A 21219-nucleotide genomic window follows, 5' to 3' on the forward strand; every position below is an offset into this window, starting at 1 on the left:
TATGTTCTTTACCATGTTCTTACTGTTCCACTGGTCAGCCAACTCCCATAAGCTCCAGCCAGCGTGCATAAATTAACATGTTTTGTTGTGTTTGACATTTCTATGTTGTAAATTGGTTTTGATTGGTCTTAGGAAACAATATTTTGAGGTACTGGATATCTGATTTCCATGCGCCACAACGCTGGTCTAGAAAACAATATTTTTGTTTGCTACAGGAAACTTCAGATCTTAATCTAGTTTCCTAACATGAAAGTAGATTTAATTTTGCTCACAAAAAACAAAAACCCTTCCTCATGTTTGCCGTCACTTTTTTGAAGACCACACTTATTTCTTAAATGCTGTAACGCTTTGCCGTTTCTCTCCAGTCATCCTGGCTGTCAAATGCTTGGAACTGAAATGTGCACTGTATATCACCCGACAGTGCTTTTAAAGTCCTGTCTGAGGGGGCTTTTAAGCTGACTGAGTGAAAACAATAACATCTGCTAATTCTCAATCCATGCAACCACAAACAAATACACTTCTGGTTGTGCTGATTTCTGTGTTATCAGATTTGACATGACTTCAAATATCTGTCACATTATTTAACCCAGAGTCCAGGAGTGTGTCTGTAAACATATTATGACACATGAACGTCAGTCAAGATTTGAGCTGATATTACAAATATGTGACGCTAAAAATGGATCACTGTGTTTCTTGGACTTTTCTATTGGTCTGAGTGCTGTCAGACAAATCTTTCAACTCTTTAACTCTGGAAAGCTGAAGAAAAAGAAGTAACCCTACTGAGCTGTTTGTGCCACGTCTCAGACATCGTCATAGAACAAGATGACTGAGTTTCTATACGAAGTTGGCGAGGGTGGTCTCTATGCAGCTACTCTCGGGAAAACCCAGAAACCACATCTTTATAGATATATACTGAGGCATCAAAACTCGTCATTAAGCATACAGGGGTCGTCTTTATGTGTAAAAGTATACTGTCAAAAAGAATATGCTCGTTCTAGTCAATAACGACCACTGATCACTCTCAAGTGGTTAACAGGCCTTGTTAATTTAAAACGTGGTATATTTAAGCTTCAGTGTACGCTGTTGAGCCAATGTGCATTAGAGGAAAACCAAAAAAATTCAAACTTGTGTGACCAGTTGTTGCCTTTCAAGAATGTATTCTGTTTCCAGCCTGAAAAAAAGAACAGTTTGAAGAAATCAGTAAAAGTTCACCATGACATCCACACACATCATAGTGGTAAATAACCTCACCACAAACGTCACAGGCGAGAGATCGCACGGTTCTGCCTTTGCCTATACCACAAACATATATATTGTTTCCTTTACTATAACTTCTTAAGGCACCACGCGCCCCCAGGTACGGGGGCGAAAGGGAAGAGATCGCATTGGTGCTTAACAAGAAATATTGAAGCAATGGAATATTGCTTCACCTTCGCAAGAGCTGACTTTTCAGTCCTATGAAACAAAGTGAAGTGAGAGTTGGCGCTTTGTTCATAGAAATACTAATGCATCTCAATAAATAAATAAATTAAAAAAAATCAGGAAAAAACAATTTTCATATATTTCCTTTGTTCAGAACATGTTACATAAATGTTATATAATACTTTTGTCTTCATTTTGGCTTATGACTATTCTACAAAATGAGTATTAGGAAGAATTAAGATTAAGAAAACACATTAAGATACACATTAAGAAAACAAATAGAATTGATTTAGAGAATAAAGTCAAAATGTGGAGGTAACGGTTGTTGTTTCAAGACAAAAGTGCCATGGCTGCTGTACTCTCAGAATTTGTGAAATCGTATTTCAGAATCACTCTTGGTAACAAGGAAGGAAATGATTTCTGTTGTGGTAAGTATAGGGGTGCTGAAAAGATGGTGCAGAAAGCTGCATCTGATCAGACAGAAAAAGCACATAAACCTGGGAGAGTGTATTTGTATAAAATGAAAAGGCTTTATTCTCAAAACGAGAAATTTCTAAATGTGGCCCTAACACTCTGTCAGGCTGTTCTCAGAGAGCTGTGCTGAAGCATATTCACAAGATATTGAAAGGAAGGGAAAACCGTGTTAGGAAAAGGGAAAACCACAGCCCCGAGAGGAATCTCAGGAACTTGAGAGCGCTTCACGAGGAGTGGACTGAGGCCAGTGTTGGTGCTTAGAGAACCACCATGCGCAGACGTTGCTACAACTGTCGCTTTACTAATATGAGCATGCACTTGAAGCAGAGACATCAGAAGTGTCTTACCTGACGTAAGAAAAATAAAAGAAGTGGTCTGTTGCCCAGTGGTCAAAAGGAAATCCAGGTCTTAAAGTCTGGAGTCATAGTGGAGATTAAGTCCAGTCTGTGGGGATGTTGGGTGCCGTGTGATCAGCTGGTGCTGGTCACGATTGGTCTGTTGTGTTTTATTGAGTCCAAAGTCAACACCATTTCAGGGCACTTCATAGGAAATAAACGAATACATTTTTATGGAGATTTCCTTTTTCAGCGGGACTTTGCACTGGCCCACAGTGCCAAAAATGGCAACTATGTTCTTTACCATGTTCTTACTGTTCCACTGGTCAGCCAACTCCCATGAGCTCCAGCCAAGTACTGAGTGCATAAATTAACATGTTTTGTTATGTTTGACATTTCTATGTTGTAAATTGGTTTTGATTGGTCTTAGGAAACAATATTTTGAGGTACTGGGTATCTGATTTCCATGCGCCACAGTGCTGGTCTAGAAATTGAAGAAGAAATGACTCAGACACAGGAAATCAACAAGCAAAAGAGCAAAGACGTTGATATTATCAAAATAGATTTTATTCTAGACCTTGAGATCTGAGTGATATTACAACAGTCTGATCAGGAGGCTGCAGACTGCAGCCATGTGAGTGAGAGAGAAAGAGAGAAAGAGAGTACAAGGGAAAAGACGGAAAAAAAACCCCCAACAAATCTTAAAATCAGTATTTACACGTTGTGTTATAATACACCAACAATTAAATCCAGATTTTTCTTTTTGTTGTTCCTTTTGAGTATACAGCTACAAATAAATCAAAATTACAAAAGTTTCGATCAGTACAAAACCTTCAAGGGCTCTCCAACTTAGCAAAGATAGAATTAGTACTTTTGGAAGGAACAAAAATTAAAAAAATAAAATAAAATCGCGAACACACTTGAATGCAGCGTAAAAAGCTTATAGTCTAAAAACAAACCATTATAAAATACCATTCCACCGTCATAGACATCATTTGAAATAGCGTCCTTATGATTCACTCCAAGTACTGCTGACTGTATTAAAGCAAACTTCAGCATAGTTCAGCTTCAGTATTTAAAAAAAAAAAAAAAAGAGACAAGTAACATGCTGAAGAAAACCTCTGAATTATCCAGCGACGTGTGCACATATCCAGCCGAGGGTGTTGTTATGGCTACGAGATGAGAGCGGGAATGCCATGAAGTTAGTTTGTTTCAAGGTTGAAGTGCCCTACGAGTCAGACAAGACACCGCTGACCTTATTTTTCCTACTGAACGCGTTCTAAATCATTTGAGCCGTCCTCAGGGACTTCTTAAATCAGATGTGCCTGAGACAGTTTCTCCATTTGAACCTAAAGTGCAGGTTAAAAAATAATAATATTCAAAAAATCTACCGTTATGTCTTTTTCTTTTAAATTTAGTTATAACTGTTTAATGGTATTTTATAAATAAAAACCATTCCTCATGGTCACAACTATCAGTGATGCACAAGAACATCACGTACTGTATTTCATGAGTCTTGAAAAGGTTACTTTAAAATCCACCCTTAACGTAGGAGTGGCATACACACAAAAAAATCCCCTGTAGTAGCATAGATATATATTCATAAATGTATTTATATATATTATATGCAGATACCATGTTACAACAAGTCCTATGCTGAGAGTCTGCTTTTCAACAACACAGACTTGCCTCAAAAATGAGCCAGACGAGACACTGCTAACCTTATTTTTCTTACTGAACGCGTCATTTGAGCTAACAACACGTTACAACGAGTCCTGTGCCGAGTCTGCTTTTCAAAAGCAGACTTGACTCAAAATGCCAACTCTGAACACTGCACACAAAAACACCGTCTATCCGTGCATAGGCCTGAACACAGCCTGTCTCCAGAGTGTGAGTGTGTGTGTGCGTTAATGCTGGTCAACTACTACCTGACAACAGCAGGAAACAACACTCCAGATCATCTTGGTCTAATTGTTTCCGGTATCGAGAAGCAATTAGACCTACAAAGCCGCATTATGAAAAACAATGGATAGCAACAAGCCATTAACTGAGAAAACAAGTGCAATTAGGACTATTAATTGTACAAATCCGATGAAGTAATGGGCTGGTTTTCCCATCTCTGTCACCAAGTGATATCTGCACCGACAGATCAAGGACGAGGTGAGTTTCAAAGATGTGAACCTGACCGCTCTTCAACAGCACTGCTGTCATCAATGTTAAAAGCTACACAGATCATTTTTCAGCCAGGAGATTTTGAATTCTTCAGGGCACCAACACAACCTGATGAACTGCGATTACCTGAAAACCATTTCTGAGGATAAAGGTTGCAAACAAAGGACAGTTCAACCTTTGATTAACTGCTTCATATTTAGTTTTTTTGTTTGTTTTTTTTAAATGGCAAAAAATGGAACGAACCTACTGGATAAAAATAGAGTTGACAAAACTATACACCTGAATTTCTGAACCTCAAAGACTGCAGTAAATGAATTTTTCTCCAAATGAACGACTCTGAACATCCAGTTTTTAAAAGACAAACATCTTTTTTCTTTAAAAACAAAAAAAAACATCTCCCATCTCCTCTCTCCTATCTCACATGTAATTTACAGAGACCAATAAAGTCCAAACTCAACACAACAATGTCCACAGGACACTAAATGCTGACATATGCAATATGCACACACCAGAGAACAAAAGTCTTTACAAGTCGGATACAAAGGACAAAAAGAGCGAAATCAAGAGGAATCCTGGTGTTTTGGTTTGCTTGTGGTGACACATTTATACTGTGTGATAACAAAGAAATGTTTAACTCCTGCAGGTCTGAGGAGCAAAGACTGATGTCCATGCAGACCTGGCATATCTGATGCATTTGCATATAAACTGTTTGTTGCCATGGTGTGGTCCTTGGGTCTATGTCTGATGGAGGGCGTGCTCCAGTTGGCTGTAACAGCGGGCCATGGCATCTGTGGGACTACAGCAGTGTGGCGGACAGGCAGGGACAGTCATTTTGGCTATGTACACATTCGTAGTCGGTCCATGGCTCCCCCCGATGAGTGTCATTTTCTCAGGTCTAGTACGCATACCTGTCAAACAGGAAGGCATATGTGGTTAGACGAAATGTCACCCAGTGTGCTGGGGGCCATACTTCCCCTGTGGCAGGTTTAGACAACTGTGTTCAGCAAGCCAGTAAAACACAATAAAATGTGTAAAATGTGATCAGGGTTCATACACCTTTTTCAGGGTGAAATTCAAGTACCTTTAAGCACTTTCAAGGTCCCCTTTCAAGCTTTTTTCCAGCACCCCCACCCCCAATCCCCACCCCCCAAAAAAGTGCATGTTTCAATTCGCATCACCTCTGTAAGACCATGTGAAAATTAAAACAAATCATCCTAGGTGAACTTAAACACCTTTTTTCCCCCTTTGTTAAGACAGAAAAACGCACCACACAAAAATACTGCAAAAGGACGGTCGCCTTATATACATAGTGTATAAACTCAAAATGCACATTTCACTTAAAAATTAAGATGTGAAAATGTGAACAAATCAACTTGTTAGGGATATTCTTCTCCTGTTGAAACCCCCCAAAAAGAAATAAACAAGTCTTCTAATCAGATATTGATGCTTCTTTCCTGTGTGACAGAAAATAGGAGACAGATGTTTGTTTGTTTTTTTAAGTTAATTCCCAATAAAAATAAATTAAGTTAATTCCCAATAAAACTGTTCTATTGCTAACTACATTGCTGTCTGTATTATTGCTGAAGTCCTAAATGATCACCTTTAAAGTGTTTGTGCTAATAACATCATGTACAGTCAGACAGGCATGGACAACAGCACTGACTGGGAGGTTTTGAACAGATCACATAGTTCAATTCAACATATGAGACTTTAAGAATGCACGAGCATCTACTTAAAATCTATTGAATTTATCATCTGTCATATTATTATGTACAATTCCACTGTACTTTGTTCATCTCACTTAAATAAACAGGCAGCCTTAAAGTATGAAATATTCATATACAAACACACATAAATGTGTGAACTGTCTCAGTGGCTGATTGTGCCCCACAGTCCTCAGTGTGAGCTTGAAGACATTTATAATGTTTAAGTAGTTTAATGTGTCGGTGCTGATGATAAACACAGTTTGAATGAAACTTTGGTAGCACAGAAACAAGTGGCTGTTCTTTGTGACAATATGGCTCGCTCCCTCATATTACCATTATTTCACCCAAAGGCACCAAGTTAATACTCAAAAAAGCTGCAGCAATACACACAAATATAAACAGTACTTGGTGACAACTTTGCTTTTAGCCTTTAACCCTCTGGGGTCCAGGGTATAATTGGCTGTTTCTGACTACTTTTGATTTGGCTTCTATATTTCACCTTTAGAAACTGTTTATCTTGCCAATCTGTTATTTACTCATTTTGACATACTGTAAATATTGTGCTTAAAACACGAGTAGAAAGTGATATTTTTGACTGTAAAAACCACAAGCATGTTTAACTAATCATTTTCATAACTTGAAATGCAAATAGAAATTGTACGTTTTTAAAAAATATGCACAAGTTTTGCAAACAATAAAGTTATATGGTACTATTTACCTAAAATGCAGCCAAGGCTCAGACTTTTTTATATAACCATTTCAAACTATTTACAGAACAATCAGGTGCTCTGCATCAAAGAAGAAGACACACAAATTATTTATGCAACTCCAAAAAATAGTTTGTGTCACTATAACACAGATGAGAACAGCACAGGGATAAACCTGCAGGTCTGACAGCAGGTGTGTCACTCAGCATTTACACTGCAATCTGCCTTTGGTGGCTTTTTTGCAGCAACTGTGACATTCACTAGTAGAACTGACACACAAAACAAAACAACAACTACACACTAACTACACAAGACAACACACTAACTTGAGACTCCAAACACGGTAAACGTCACAAACCTCTCACGTATCCAAACTTTCGTTCTCTCTCTCTCTTTTTCGCTCACTCCTAAAACTTCCCCCTCTTCCCAAACAACCAAATGCCACATGTTGCCATTTTTTGATTGGTCCACATGGTACATTTTTCCACCAATAGGGAAGGAGTGTTTTTTCTTTTTCTACTCACAATCAAAGCATGTTTGCTAGCGCTCTCCTTAGAAAACGCTGTTTTTACCATTTCTTCCCGGAGTAAACGCCATTTTTATTCATAAAAAAACCCCCAAAAAAAACACATCGGTTTTACGTGGCCTACCAACACAATTTAAAACCTGGTACATAGTTTGAAGCACGTTCGACCCAAGTTGAAATGGAGACTCTTGGTCCGTCGACCCCAGAGGGTTCATCAGAAAGCCTAAGTTGGCTAGTTATGTATCGGGCTAATGTTTAAAGCTTTTACTTGAGTAAATTAACTCATATCACTGCTAAGTAATGTTAGCTAAGCTCACAGCATATTCCATAATAGCGCTGCCATACTGCATCACACTCAGTGCATTTCAATCATTTCTCCAGCGAGTTTGATAGCAAAATAATAATCATAATTTTAAAAAATAGCTAGTACACGTACTAGAAAATTATTTACTAGCACTCACCTATCATGCGACTGGAGAGCGCAAACTCCGCCATTTGTTCCATCAAACACTCATTAAAATAGCAGCCTAAAGGTATGTTAGCGTACTCATCCCCGACTGTTCGAGGGAGGGGCGGGGTCACACGTTGAAACAGACGGAGGCGCAAGGCAGCCCAGACAGGGAAACTTTGCTTTTACATTTTGCGACTCATTTTATTTCTCTATCTGATAAGAAAACTATTCAACCAGATAGTTATTTGTGGTGAATGAAATACAGTTACACTTTCAAGCACCACATCTGAAATTCAAGCACTTTTCAAGGATTTCAAGCACCCGTACGAACCCTGTGTGATACTGTGGAAACTGAACGCACTGCAGTGTGAAGAAGACTAGTGGGCATTTCAGCATAATAAACATATAGTTTAGGTCACCAACAGTCCAACTTAAGACCCTTTCTATTTGACTCCTTCTCATATGTAGAGTAAGCTTATTTTAACTTGCACCACTTTTTCCTTTGTCTTAATGATAATCGGTGTATGTACGCAAACAGACCAATGGCAGGAACTCATTCCACGTGACGCTACTCAGCCAGTCATATCCTTAATTCAGAGCATGTGTGAAAGACAGGATGTATAATTCTGAAGAAGTAGGTTGGGGAGAAGAGGGTTGAAGCTGAGATGGTTTATATCTGAAATCTACATGATCACTTCCCCAAATACACATTTCCAAGCCATTTTCTAAAACATATAGAATCAACATTCCAAACAAACAAGTTCCTCAGTTTGGAAACCTCCACAGCACTCTACATCAGTCTTCTTCACACACAGCTAAATAATCTCTACAGCAAAATGTCAGTTGCCCTTTACAAAAAAGTCCACAAATGAGCACACGATCAACCAAAGTGATAAAAATCAGCAGCATTGCAGCCTGTTTCAACAGATTACAAAATGCCTTTCACTCTTAAAAAGCATTGCTTCACTTAACCTAACCGCTTTTGTTTGTCACACTTTAAATCGGTTTGTGGTGACAGATCAACACAAATTTTAGGTAGTGTATGGAAATTGTGTTTCGTAGGAAATATGGCAACTTGTTTCAGCTTAAAAATAAAGTTTGAGAGTCACAGGAAGAGCCGCTCAGCAGTTGTGTCATTGTTCTACTGTTTTGGCTGATAACTGTGTAGCATCCCTGGCTGAATGATGGTCTCTTATACTGATGCTTCACAGAGGTTTTATTGGAAAAGTTTTTATTGAAATATTCAGTGAAGACACTGTAAGAGCTAGGAGCAAAACAAAACCAACAATATTACTACCATAACATCAAAATATCAAGGAAATAAATTTCTCCTGCTCACATATAGCATACAAATCAAATTTACATCACTTAATTCACTATATCACCTCACTAACTTACACCTACACATAAAGTCTATTAAACGACATTGTGATTGCACATAACTTATTCCATTAAAGGAAACATTAACAAACCTTGTGCCACTGTCAGCCAGGTACTAACTGGCACAGGAAATGTACATATTTTTCACTTTAAGGCACACTATTTACATTATCCTAAAACAAACGTTACTAACAAGCCCTTTAACGGTTTTGCGACAGTTTCCTGTTTCAAAATAAAAGCATGGATTCCAAAATAAAACCGAACTACCTTTCAAACTGCAAAAAAAAAAAAAAAGGAACATTTTTAAGTCTTTCTCAGGAGTGGTCCAAGATAAGTACATATAGAGGACACATACTCTATATAGGAAGGTCCAGTCTGGGATGTCATGTTAAAAACATACTATACAGTACCTTCCTAGAGCAGTGTAACTTTGTGCAATAATGAGCAAAAGAATGCATAAGTTGAGCATTTCAATTTGAGGGATACTTTGAAATAATACAAAAATACAAACCGTTCAAATTTCTTTCCTTTTTTTGGTTTTGTGCCCCAAAAAACAGGAAACATATCTACACTGTTCCTCATTTTCTCCTACTGCTTAGCACGTAGCTTCTTACTAGTCGAATGTTTCCATTCCCACTGCTGTGTCAGTTTGCAAGAGACAAATACTTCATAATGCAGAGGCATAATGTTTGAAAAGCACGAGACCTACGAGAACAACATTTTCGGTGTGCCTGGGGAAAGGTACACTACTAACAGAGCTCTGCTTCATACACAACAGAGCTTTTAGCTCACATAAAAGCCAGCACTCTAAGGCCAATTAACAATCCTGCTATCAATATCAGCCTATAATCCAATTAAATAATTCAACAGTAGATGTACTCCAACCTTTTCAATCCACTCATAAGAAAGTGTATATGCAACTCTGAGCTTCCTTGTAACCTCTTATGGGACTTCTGCAGTTTCATTCAAATGCAGATAAAAACCTTTTAGAGGATGGTTAACCCTCTGGTCTCTATCTGGCCATTTTTGGCCACTTTCTTTATTCGGTTTTCAACCATTTTTGTTCTGTTAATGCAAATGGAATGAAACTTTCCAAAGGTGTGCATTTTTTAAAAAATTTTTAATTTTCAACATTTCAACTTAATAATGTCAATAATATTCACTATACACCAATTTGTTCCTGTTTTACTGATCGTGGCCATTTTTGGCCAATTGAAACCCATTATAACCACCTTTTTTGATTCCTTGTTACTGGCAGTACTATAGCATGCAATTTAGGTAAAATTGCTTTCATTCTAAACTCAACACATGAAAATTGTAGTTTTTCATTTTTTCTACCACATGACATCCTTGGCCCATTTTCTGCCAAGCAAGCAATTTCATGTAATATTCTTGGTTTCCACTAGGTGGGGTTGATGGGTTACCACACTCCAATGGACCAATATAATGAAACAATTTTGACATAGGTTTGGTCTTAAGGATCTGATAGTTTGTGTTTGTGCATGACATTGCAGCACAAACATGTATTTGCAAGATAGACTGGAATAAATAATGACGCATCAAACATTACATAGGCTGCAGTGAATTCCTGTGGATGCAGGATATTGAGCTTTGAGGTTCCCAGTCAAACTTAGCTTTGAAGCACATGTGAAAAGCACTTTTACTCTTGTATTTTTCATAAAAAGAGACCATACCCAAAATATTAACTCTAGAAACAAAAACAAAAACAAAAAAAACCCCAATCACAGGACATTTTGCACAGTTCAAACCTGCAGCTGCAGCGCAAACAACAACAAACACTGTTTGTAAACGTGTCCTGGAGTTTATGCAGGTGCAGACGTTGCTACTGCTGTAAGTCAACCTAACAGCTTCCAGACCATTTATTCTGGCAATATGGCAAGAAGGTGGGAGTGTCCCCCCCACCCCAAGAGGGACAAAGGGACCCCCTGATGATCCTCTAATCGCCTGAGCCAAGGTGTGAAACTGGGTGTGAACTCTGGCTGATTGGGAACCACACCCAGTTCAAAGCGTATAATATCTAAATTTGAATTATATTTTGGTTTTCATGACTAGGACTGGTGCTAATTTAAAAAATCAAGTCAATGAAAGTAGAAAAATGTTTTAATATATATGAATTTTATAGTATTTTGAAAACGTAAACATGGGTGGCCATTTTTGGCCACGAACAAAATGAGAGGGATTTTTTGTTTTTCTGTCACAGGACAAAAAACCAAAGATACATAAAACTCATTGATACTTTTAATTATTGCTATGCATCTAACCTCCATCATGGTTAGAAAATAAATCAGTTTGCATGTATTATTTAGGAAAAAAATGGGGATTTTATGCTTTTATCCCTTTATCCCTTTATCCCTTTGTAAATCATTAAAATTATGTAATTTAACTGGTATTTAAAGGGTTAAAAGTCTGGATTTGAATTAAATTTTGGTCTTGATGAACAGCACTGATACTAATCTAAAACATCAAGTCAATGAAAGTAGAAAAATGTTTTAATATATATGAATTTTATAGTATTTTGAAAACGTAAACATGGGTGGCCATTTTTGGCCACGAACAAAATGAGAGTTTTTTTTTGTTTTTCTGTCACAGCACAAAAAACCAAAGATACATAAAACTCATTGATACTTTTAATTATTGCTATGCATCTAACCTCCATCATGGTTAGAAAATAAATCAGTTTGCATGTATTATTTAGGAAAAAAATGGGGATTTTATGCTTTTATCCCTTTATCCCTTTGTAAATCATTAAAATTATGTAATTTAACTGGTATTTAAAGGGTTAAAAGTCTGGATTTGAATTAAATTTTGGTCTTGATGAACAGCACTGATACTAATCTAAAACATCAAGTCAATGAAAGTAGAAAAATGTTTTAATATATATGAATTTTATAGTATTTTGAAAACGTAAACATGGGTGGCCATTTTTGGCCACGAACAAAATTAGAGGGATTTTATTTTTTTTTTTCTGTCACTGCACAAAAAACCAAAGATACATAAAACTCATTGATACTTTTAATTATTGCTATGCATCTAACCTCCATCATGGTTAGAAAATAAATCAGTTTGCATGTATTATTTAGGAAAAAAATGGGGATTTTATGCTTTTATCCCTTTGTAAATCATTAAAATTATGTAATTTAACTGTGATTTAAAGGGTTAAAAGTCAGGATTTGAATTAAATTTTGGTCTTGATGAACAGCGCTGATACTAATCTAAAAAAATCATGTCAAAAAAAGGGGAACTTTTTCTTAATATATATGAATTTTATAGCATTTTGTAAATGTAAACAGGGGGTGGCCATTTTTGGAAGTTTTTATGTTTTTCTGTCACTGCACAAAAAAACAAAGATGCATAAAACTCATTGATACTTTTAATTATTGTTATACATCTAACCTCCACCATGGTTAGAAAGTAAATCAGATGGCATGTTTTATTTGGAAAAAAATTGGGGTTTTGTGATTTTTTTCCATTTATGAGTTCCTAGGATTATTTGATTTAACTGGTATTTAAAGGGTTAAAATTATGAATTTGAATGAAATTTTGGTCTTGATGAACAGCACTGGTACTAATCTAAAAAATCATGTCAAAAAAAGTGGAAATTTTTCTTAATATATATGAATTTTATAGCATTTTGTAAATGTAAACAGGGGGTGGCCATTTTTGGCCACGAACAAGCTGAGAGGAAGTTTTTATGTTTTTCTGTCACTGCACAAAAAAACAAAGATGTATAAAAGTCATTGATACTGTTAATTATTGCTATGCATCTAACCTCCATCATGGTTAGAAAGTAAATCAGATGGCATGTTTTATTTGGAAAAAAATTGGGGTTTTGTGATTTTTTTCCATTTATGAGTTCCTAGGATTATTTGATTTAACTGGTATTTAAAGGGTTAAAATTATGAATTTGAATGAAATTTTGGTCTTGATGAACAGCACTGGTACTAATCTAAAAAATCATGTCAAAAAAAGTGGAAATTTTTCTTAATATATATGAATTTTATAGCATTTTGTAAATGTAAACAGGGGGTGGCCATTTTTGGCCACGAACAAGCTGAGAGGAAGTTTTTATGTTTTTCTGTCACTGCACAAAAAAACAAAGATGTATAAAAGTCATTGATACTGTTAATTATTGCTATGCATCTAACCTCCATCATGGTTAGAAAGTAAATCAGATGGCATGTTTTATTTGGAAAAAAATTGGGGTTTTGTGATTTTTTCCATTTATGAGTTCCTAGGATTATGTGATCTAACTGGTATTTAAAGGGTTAAAATTATGAATTTGAATGAAATTTTGATTTTCATGAACAGCACTGGTACTAATCTAAAAAATCATGTCAAAAAAAGTGGGAATTTTTCTTAATATATATGAATTTTATAGCATTTTGTAAACGTAAACAAGGGGTGGCCATTTTTGGCCACGAACAAGCTGAGAGGAAGTTTTTATGTTTTTCTGTCACTGCACAAAAAAACAAAGATGTATAAAAGTCATTGATACTGTTAATTATTGCTATGCATCTAACCTCCATCATGGTTAGAAAGTAAATCAGATGGCATGTTTTATTTGGAAAAAAATTGGGGTTTTGTGATTTTTTCCATTTATGAGTTCCTAGGATTATGTGATCTAACTGGTATTTAAAGGGTTAAAATTATGAATTTGAATGAAATTTTGATTTTCATGAACAGCACTGGTACTAATCTAAAAAATCATGTCAAAAAAAGTGGGAATTTTTCTTAATATATATGAATTTTATAGCATTTTGTAAACGTAAAGGGGTGGCCATTTTTGGCCACGAACAAGCTGAAAGGGTAGTGATTTTTAACAAGGCCAGAGGGTTAAGAAGCATCTGTAAACAGACAGACGGCTATTTGATGCCATGATGACCATAAATCTTGCCCTGATCGAGCATTTTAAATGAAGCCTTTAGATTGAAGTGCTTCATTCATGGCTGCCAAAAGTGCTAACAAATCCAACAAATATAAAGAAAGTTCTGAATTCACCATTTATGAGAGGCTGTTAGCTGACAGCTCACAGAATAATCAGCTCAGGTCATGGCTACAGTCAAACAGTCAATTTTGCTTAGGAAAGTTACTAAGCAAGAGAAATGACCAAATACTTCTGCTACTGTAATACTAGCAGCAGATGTACTTGTAGTAGACCCCCAGCCCATTCTATCAGAACAGCTTGGTAAGACCTATATTAAATGGGGCTGACACATTTCTATGGTCAGGAAGGTGGTGTGAAAGTTGTAGACACAGGCCAGAGCACATGTGGGTGGATACTACTGGGAGTGATGAAGCTCTCAGGCAGCAAAACTCACCGATCCATCAGATGCGCTGGCTCCTACTTTGTCCCCTGTGGCGTTCCAGCACACTTCAAAGATCCCACCTGTCCCTCGGTAGCTGTGGACTAAAGCACCCGTCTGGAGAGAGACACACAGATTCATCAATAACAGGCAACATCTTTAGAATATTGTGGTTCAGCATGTCTAACCAGATCAGCTTTTAATTTGAAGGTAGCATCACAGACCTGAGTGTTCCAGATATGGACACACTTGTCAAAGGAGCCGCTGGCCAGGTGCCTGCCGTCTGGGCTGAAGGCCACGCTGTAGACGGGCTCCTGGTGGCGGGTCAGAGTGTGGATGCACACGCCCCGCTCCACGTCCCACAGACGCACTGTTGAGTCAAACGACGCACTGCAGAGAGAGGGGAACGAGAGAGGATGCAAAGGGTCATGTGTCAAGAACCATGTGCCAGATATAAAATACACTGTGTCAGTGGCACGACTGCTACTTAAAACGGAAACTGAAACCCACCCCTAAATAAATCTAAAAATCCAGTCCAGAGAGTAACTGATGGGAAGCAAACATGGCAGAGCTGCGTTATCCCAGACGCAGAAATGAAGATGTATTTTTTAGGCTGCTCGATGTTACCGTTAACAAACCAATAACCCATTCTAAGCTTTAATTATTTACAATGATTGTTTATTCAGTTAAACATGCAGTTAATGAACTCTGAATTCAGAGAGAATACAAGGAAGTAATAATGCTGGCTAATGCACAGCCAACTCTTATTTGCATTGTGTAGTGAACCATGTCCAAATCCTGAGCACATCCAACTGAAAGCAAACATTTTTCTCTGGACTGTTCTTTCAAAGGGATACATCAAATCTCAGACAAACAAACAAGCATTTAACTCTCATGCCATAGTTACGTTTAACTGAAAAGCTCCCAAAATGTTAGTATTGAAAAGGCCATTTACTATAAACAATCTGTTTATATCTGTGACTGTTTTCTAAAGGTGTTCCACCAACAACAATTTACATACCATAAACATTCCCTTACAAATAGAAATCCCCTTTGACACATGACATAGAGAGAGAAAAGATGAAAAACTAGGAACATATTTCATTCGATTCTTACCTGGCCAGCATGAGGCTGGCATTGGGATTGTTGGTGCCAGGGCCTGTGGGGCTCCACTTGATGGTGTAGATTTCTTTACTGTGGGCCTGGAGGTCATGGACACACAAATCCTGCTTCATACTCCAGATCTATGTGAGAGAAAATCAAGGCAACATTTAAAAGCTATTAATTTGACTTGTAATGTACGCTTGGGATACAGTGTTCCTATGAAGGCCCGGCTTGTTCTTTTCTGTTAGGCCTCATTGCGTTGCGTGAACCGACCTTTAGGGTCATGTCATCGGAGCAGGAGGCCAGCAAGCTGCCAGTAGGATCCCACTTTATGGCGTTCACTTCATTCTAGGGCGAGAAAGACGTGAGTGTAAACAAAAAATCTGACTGGTGCACACGGCCATAGATAATACAATACACTACATAACACTGATAACACTGGCTTATGACCAAACAAAAATCTCTTCTAAATTCAAGACTTTACACAAATCTTTTCCAAGGTTAGGGTTTCATTTACTCCAGCTCATATTTTTATTTTCAAACTGGCCAAAAATGAGAAGGGTAAAAAAAAACAGACTCTTTGCCATAACAATCATGTTGCCCTGCATAGTCCATATTTCTATGAAATAAATTAGTTAATAACCAGCCTATCAGGCTCATCAGCTTATGACAGAGACAAATTATAATGGCAGTGACACATAATGGTATAATAATTGTAGTTTGTGTTTTTTTTACCACTGACTGAATGCACTTTATGAGCACTATAACTTTTATCAGAAACCAAAAGGAGGGAGTGCCACCCTGATATTAAGTAACACAGTAATGTTCCATCTAAATATAGTCAAACCTAATAATAGACATAAATTTAACTGAACCACTGTAAAGTGATCCCTCTCCTTTCATCTCAGACAGCTGTCACAAAGCTCCCTGCCAGTTTGCATTCATCCTTTACTTTACTGCCATCTTGTGGTTGCAGTCTGCTATTGTCACCTGATCAGACCACAATGTGCGGGTCAAGCGGACCTGGCTCTGCCTTTACTGCTCTGAGATCAGTCAGATCTGGGCTTTGTGTGGAAGCACAGCTAGTATTAGCAAGTAAACAAGCATCACCGAGTTGCCTCTTGCTAATCAGTGTGGCCAACGTGTGTGATGTAGAGAAAATGGAGAGTGAAAAGGTTGATACTAGCTGCTTTAGTACATTACCAAGGAAAATTGTGACAATGATGTTTGACTGAATATAAGTTTAACCAACACTCCACCTTTATTTGTCATTAACATTTTAGATATTGACAGTTAATCGTACTGTCAACGCTTTTCATTACACATTTTATTACACTTTTTAAAAACATTTTTATTCATGCAGCAGCAATATTTGAAAAATTCTTATTTTTGATACTTCAGGGCTCGCAAAATCGCTAGCCCGACGTCCCGGGGCTAGCGATTTTGCCAGTCGGGCTACCAGAATCTATCTCTGCCCTGCCCGTCGGGTTATCATAGGAAGAAAAAAATATATGTCAATGCTTTTGCATTCTTTCGGAAATGTAGCTGGGTAATTATGTCATTGGCATCGGTGAGCCACTGTCAATATGTGACATATTGAAATCGCGTTTGAATTTGCGCTTGTTTTTTGCTTTCACTTCACTCGCGCAAACTGTGTATAGAGAGCGACAGCTCTGTTTGGTGAATGACGATAATTTGCACCAATTCCTCTGACATCATCTTATCAATCGTTAGCTTACTATGCAAACATGACAAGTGAAATCTCCCACAGCAAGCTTAAACATGTGAGAGGTTGATCGCGCAGAGAATCGCTGAGCGTTATGTGAGTGCGTGTGTAAAAGCAGCAGGATATATATTTTAGTTCTGCTGAGCCAAATAAGACAGGTCAGCGTGAAGAAGTGACAGCCAAAGAAAAGCTTACCACAAAACGGAAAAGTTATGACAAATCAGACTATAAGGCAAAAAGAAAGTGCAGCTTTATGGTTTCATGGACAAAAGAATTTCTGTGGCTGCAATATGACGAGCTAAATAACCAGGGCTGCACATAAGTGGTCCACAGGTGCGCATTCGCTGTCAAAATAAAAAACGCGCACAAGATAAGAAGTTGCAACGCCTGTTTGCATACATAGGATTTTCTAGAGGAGGACAGACATTTGTTTAGAACTCTTAAAGATGTCGAAGAAGCTCCTTTAAGCAATTAACTTTGGTGTTCCTCCACCTCCAAAGAAATGTCAGAAGGAGTCCGAACCGCAAAAGAAGCGCGTATTCTCGGAAAAGTGGTTGCAGGAGGTGAGCTGGCTTCAAACAAATGACGAACGCACAGAGATGTGGTGCAGAATGTGCCGTGAAAATCCCACTCTAGCGGACAAAAACACTGCCTCTTTATGGACGTAAACGCGCGTTGCAACTTCTTATCTGGTGCGCGTCTTTTATTTTGACAGCAAATGCGCAGATGCGGACCACTTATGTGCACCCGTGTAAATAACAATGTTCTGCCGGGTGTGGTGTTGGTTTTCCCTCGACTTCTGAGTCGACAAGCGCCTTTGTTACTGGGACCAGTAATTTTAAGAAAGGCCCCCATTAGAACCCATGAGAAATGCAAGAAATGCATTATTGCTCAGTCTGCAATATCTTTCCCAGAACAAACACCAATTGCAAATAACATACTAAAAATAAACCTGAAAATCTGTTTAGAACAGCATACTATGTTGCAAAGAGTGAACTACCACTGGCAAAATTTAGCAGTCTTTGCAAACTTCAGAAAGCAAATGGCCTAGATCTTGGTTCCACTTGCCTCTTACCCGTGACTTCAGTGGAAATTTCAGATTGAGGATCTGACACAGACTGATTCATGTTCTACACAGTTCTTACAAGTTCACAGAAATTTCTGTTCAATTAGAACCAAGTATTTGAGTTGATGATTGTAATTTTTATACAATGTTGTAATTTGTGTTTCAACAATTTTTTGATTAATGTTTTGTTTCCGTTACAATATTATACATTAAAGTATAATATTGTAACGGAAACAAAACAGGAAACAAAACATCAATCAAAAAATTGCTCTCTTTTTTTATTCGGGCTACCAAAAGCTGAAGAGTCCCTGCCCGAAGGGCTACCAGGGATTTTGAAATTTTGCGAGCCCTGTACTTACTTGATACAATTTTGCAATCATACAGATGAAACCGTGTTTTATTGCTTGTCTACCTAAAGGAATGGTTTGAAAACGTCATCCAACACGTCATTTTCAGCTAATAGTAAATCATTTTGGTATAGCAGATATTCATTTAACTAGAAAAGTAATATTTTACAAGTCATCAACTAGGAAGGAGTGTAGACAGGCAGCATAAATGTTTTAATCTGATCCAGTTTATCTTGTTAAATAATGAAGGAACGTGTTTCTGTTTGTGTCTCTGGGCAACAAACTTCTCCCTTTGTCTTTCTGTAAAAGTCACCGCACGTATCAAACACAGCGCATTTGAGCAGCAGAGCTGTTTTCCTAATTGCGCAATGGAGTGCTAACACTGGAGTGTTTCTATTCTCACCGTGTGTCCCTGGAAGGTCTTCACAGGTCTGTCCTGGCCCAGCTTACACACATGGATGCACATGTCTGTGCTACACGAGGCAAATGTGTTATTGCTTTGCCAGTCGACATCCAGAGCGGGCGCTGTGGAGAGGTAAAGATATAGCTTAAGGCTGATGCAGCAGTAAGTTGACGTAGAAGATCACAAAGAACAAATCACAGTAAAGATTTCTAAGATCTGATCATTAGATCAACATGTGGTTTTAAAACGAAAGAAAAGAAAAAAAGCTTTGTCTATTCATTCAAAGCTGAAATGATACCTTGTGTGTAAAGATATACTAGCTTGAATATCACAGGATCAAAGCTCAGTCACAATGTCCAGAAAAACTAGACAGAAATAAGAGAAGGTCTTCTCACTGTGCTCACACACTGCAGTTCAACTAAAGGTAACGTATGCCTAAAAACAGAAACACTCCAGGAAACGTCATGTGAACAATCCAGCTGACTCCTGTCACTCACCTGAATGGAAAGGAAACTGTTGCTTCGCCTCTCCCGTGTGTGCATCCCAAATAATTGTCGTCTGTGTGAAGATAGAGATGCTTTTTATGACGAACTAGTGTCATTTATAAAAAACAATCAAAAACATTACATAGAATAAAACACTCTCTTTTTAACATCTTGCAATCTTTTCATATTTTGTTGCTGCACAAGCAGAGATAATACAAAACTACACAACTATATCACAAACATAACGACATTTTTATATCACAATACGCCAGCCCTTGGTCAATCATGAGAATGCCAAGGTGACAAGGTTTTAATATACTTCTGTACACTAGGTGGCAATGTTGAACCATGTGTTGATAATTCTGACTGGACAGACAAATAGCTTTGTGATTTCAGATGAAACGCTGCCCTTCACATTTATGACATACAACAACCTGATTATGTTACGTACTGAGACAAATCCAAAATATCCACACAGACGTGCATGGCATCAATTTGCTATTGCTAAAAGGAAGAAAATTATAGAAAATAATTGTCATTAAATTATCATTTATGCAAATTCATTTTTAACTTTCCCTTTATAGCAGAATATCAGTACGAATTTTTTGCTTTTAAATTTGATTCTATAAAAATGGGCAATATTTTGAGTATTGACCAATCAAACCCAAGACAATATGTTCAAATTGTTTGTTTTAGTCAGACCAGGAATCCAAACCAACGACCGAAAATTTCCACCCCAAAAACATTCATAAATAATAATAAAAAAATACAAAGAAAAGCAATGTGTCTCACCTTATCCACACCAGCGCTAAGGATAAAGTTTCCTTTCTTATTCCACTTGAGTGCAAATATAGGGCCTTTATGCTGACCCAAAGTACTGGCCAAGTTACCTGAAAAAAATAACCAAATGCCACTTGGAAAGAGACCAGGGACGAACGCCTGAAATGCTACGATGCAGAAGATGCCAGAGTCTTACCGTCTTTTGTCCATATCCTAGCAAAGCCATCATATGAGCCGGTTGCTAGTAATGTCCCCTCGCTCTGAAGGAAAGAAGCATGGTGTCATTAGGTGCAGCCAAATTATTATGACTAATTTATGAGCAAGTGAATGAGGCTCATTTTAAGCATCGACTTTGACTACAAAAAAGGGTAACAGGAAAATATAAGAGCAAAAGAGCACAAAATGTTTGCAGCTTGGTTTTGGAAAAGGCCTTTTCCCTCATCTGAGTGCCTCCTTATACATGGCTATAGTTAGAAGGAATGCCTCCTGATAAAGCTGTGTTTATTAGCATGCACACAGGCGCACAAACCCACACCCGAAGACTAGATGACCAACACAGAGCACTCGGTATGATCGTGTTAGTTTGTGGGTTCCACAGTTTAACTTGACACATTCCCACTTTCACTCACATTCCAGTCTAGTGAGGTGACGTCTTTGTTGCTGGGTACGTCCTGGCCCCCTTCCCGAATGCAGTGCCTCAGAACCAGCTGGGTGGATCCGCCTGTGCTGTTCTCGCTCAGGTTCCAGATCCGTGCTGTCGAGTCCCCGGACCTGAAGGAGTCAAAACAACCTTGCGTTAGGCACACCCACA

The 21219-nt window shown here is 37.8% G+C and overlaps 1 protein-coding gene and 1 long non-coding RNA gene across 4 annotated transcripts in view; both read right to left on the reverse strand.

Moving 5' to 3' along the window:
* Positions 1–2780: 2780 nt before the first annotated feature.
* Positions 2781–21219, reverse strand: part of tbl1xr1b (TBL1X/Y related 1b) — a 32490-nt gene continuing 14051 nt past the window's right edge. For 2 of the 3 annotated variants that reach the window (XM_085139727.1, XM_085139726.1), the window contains exons 7-16: positions 21038–21179; positions 20605–20668; positions 20421–20518; positions 19641–19701; positions 19144–19265; positions 15875–15949; positions 15614–15741; positions 14722–14887; positions 14513–14614; positions 3314–5311 (exon numbers count right to left, since the gene is read on the reverse strand). In XM_085139727.1, the coding sequence (XP_084995853.1) occupies positions 5285–5311; positions 14513–14614; positions 14722–14887; positions 15614–15741; positions 15875–15949; positions 19144–19265; positions 19641–19701; positions 20421–20518; positions 20605–20668; positions 21038–21179 (985 nt within the window). In that variant the 3' untranslated portion in view covers positions 3314–5284. Of the gene's footprint in view, positions 3251–3282; positions 5312–14512; positions 14615–14721; positions 14888–15613; positions 15742–15874; positions 15950–19143; positions 19266–19640; positions 19702–20420; positions 20519–20604; positions 20669–21037; positions 21180–21219 lie in introns of those variants that run through there. The other variant, XR_014870518.1, reaches the window with a different exon arrangement.
* LOC146498072 (uncharacterized) lies at positions 5925–10168 on the reverse strand. Its single transcript, XR_014870519.1, has 2 exons — positions 7030–10168; positions 5925–6729 (listed from the first exon to the last, which is right to left on the reverse strand). It is a non-coding gene; the product is annotated as an uncharacterized LOC146498072 (long non-coding RNA).

The sequence above is a fragment of the Neolamprologus multifasciatus genome, chromosome 18 (assembly GCF_963576455.1).
Source record: "Neolamprologus multifasciatus chromosome 18, fNeoMul1.2, whole genome shotgun sequence".
In the NCBI taxonomy this organism is placed as follows: Eukaryota; Metazoa; Chordata; class Actinopteri; order Cichliformes; family Cichlidae; genus Neolamprologus; species Neolamprologus multifasciatus.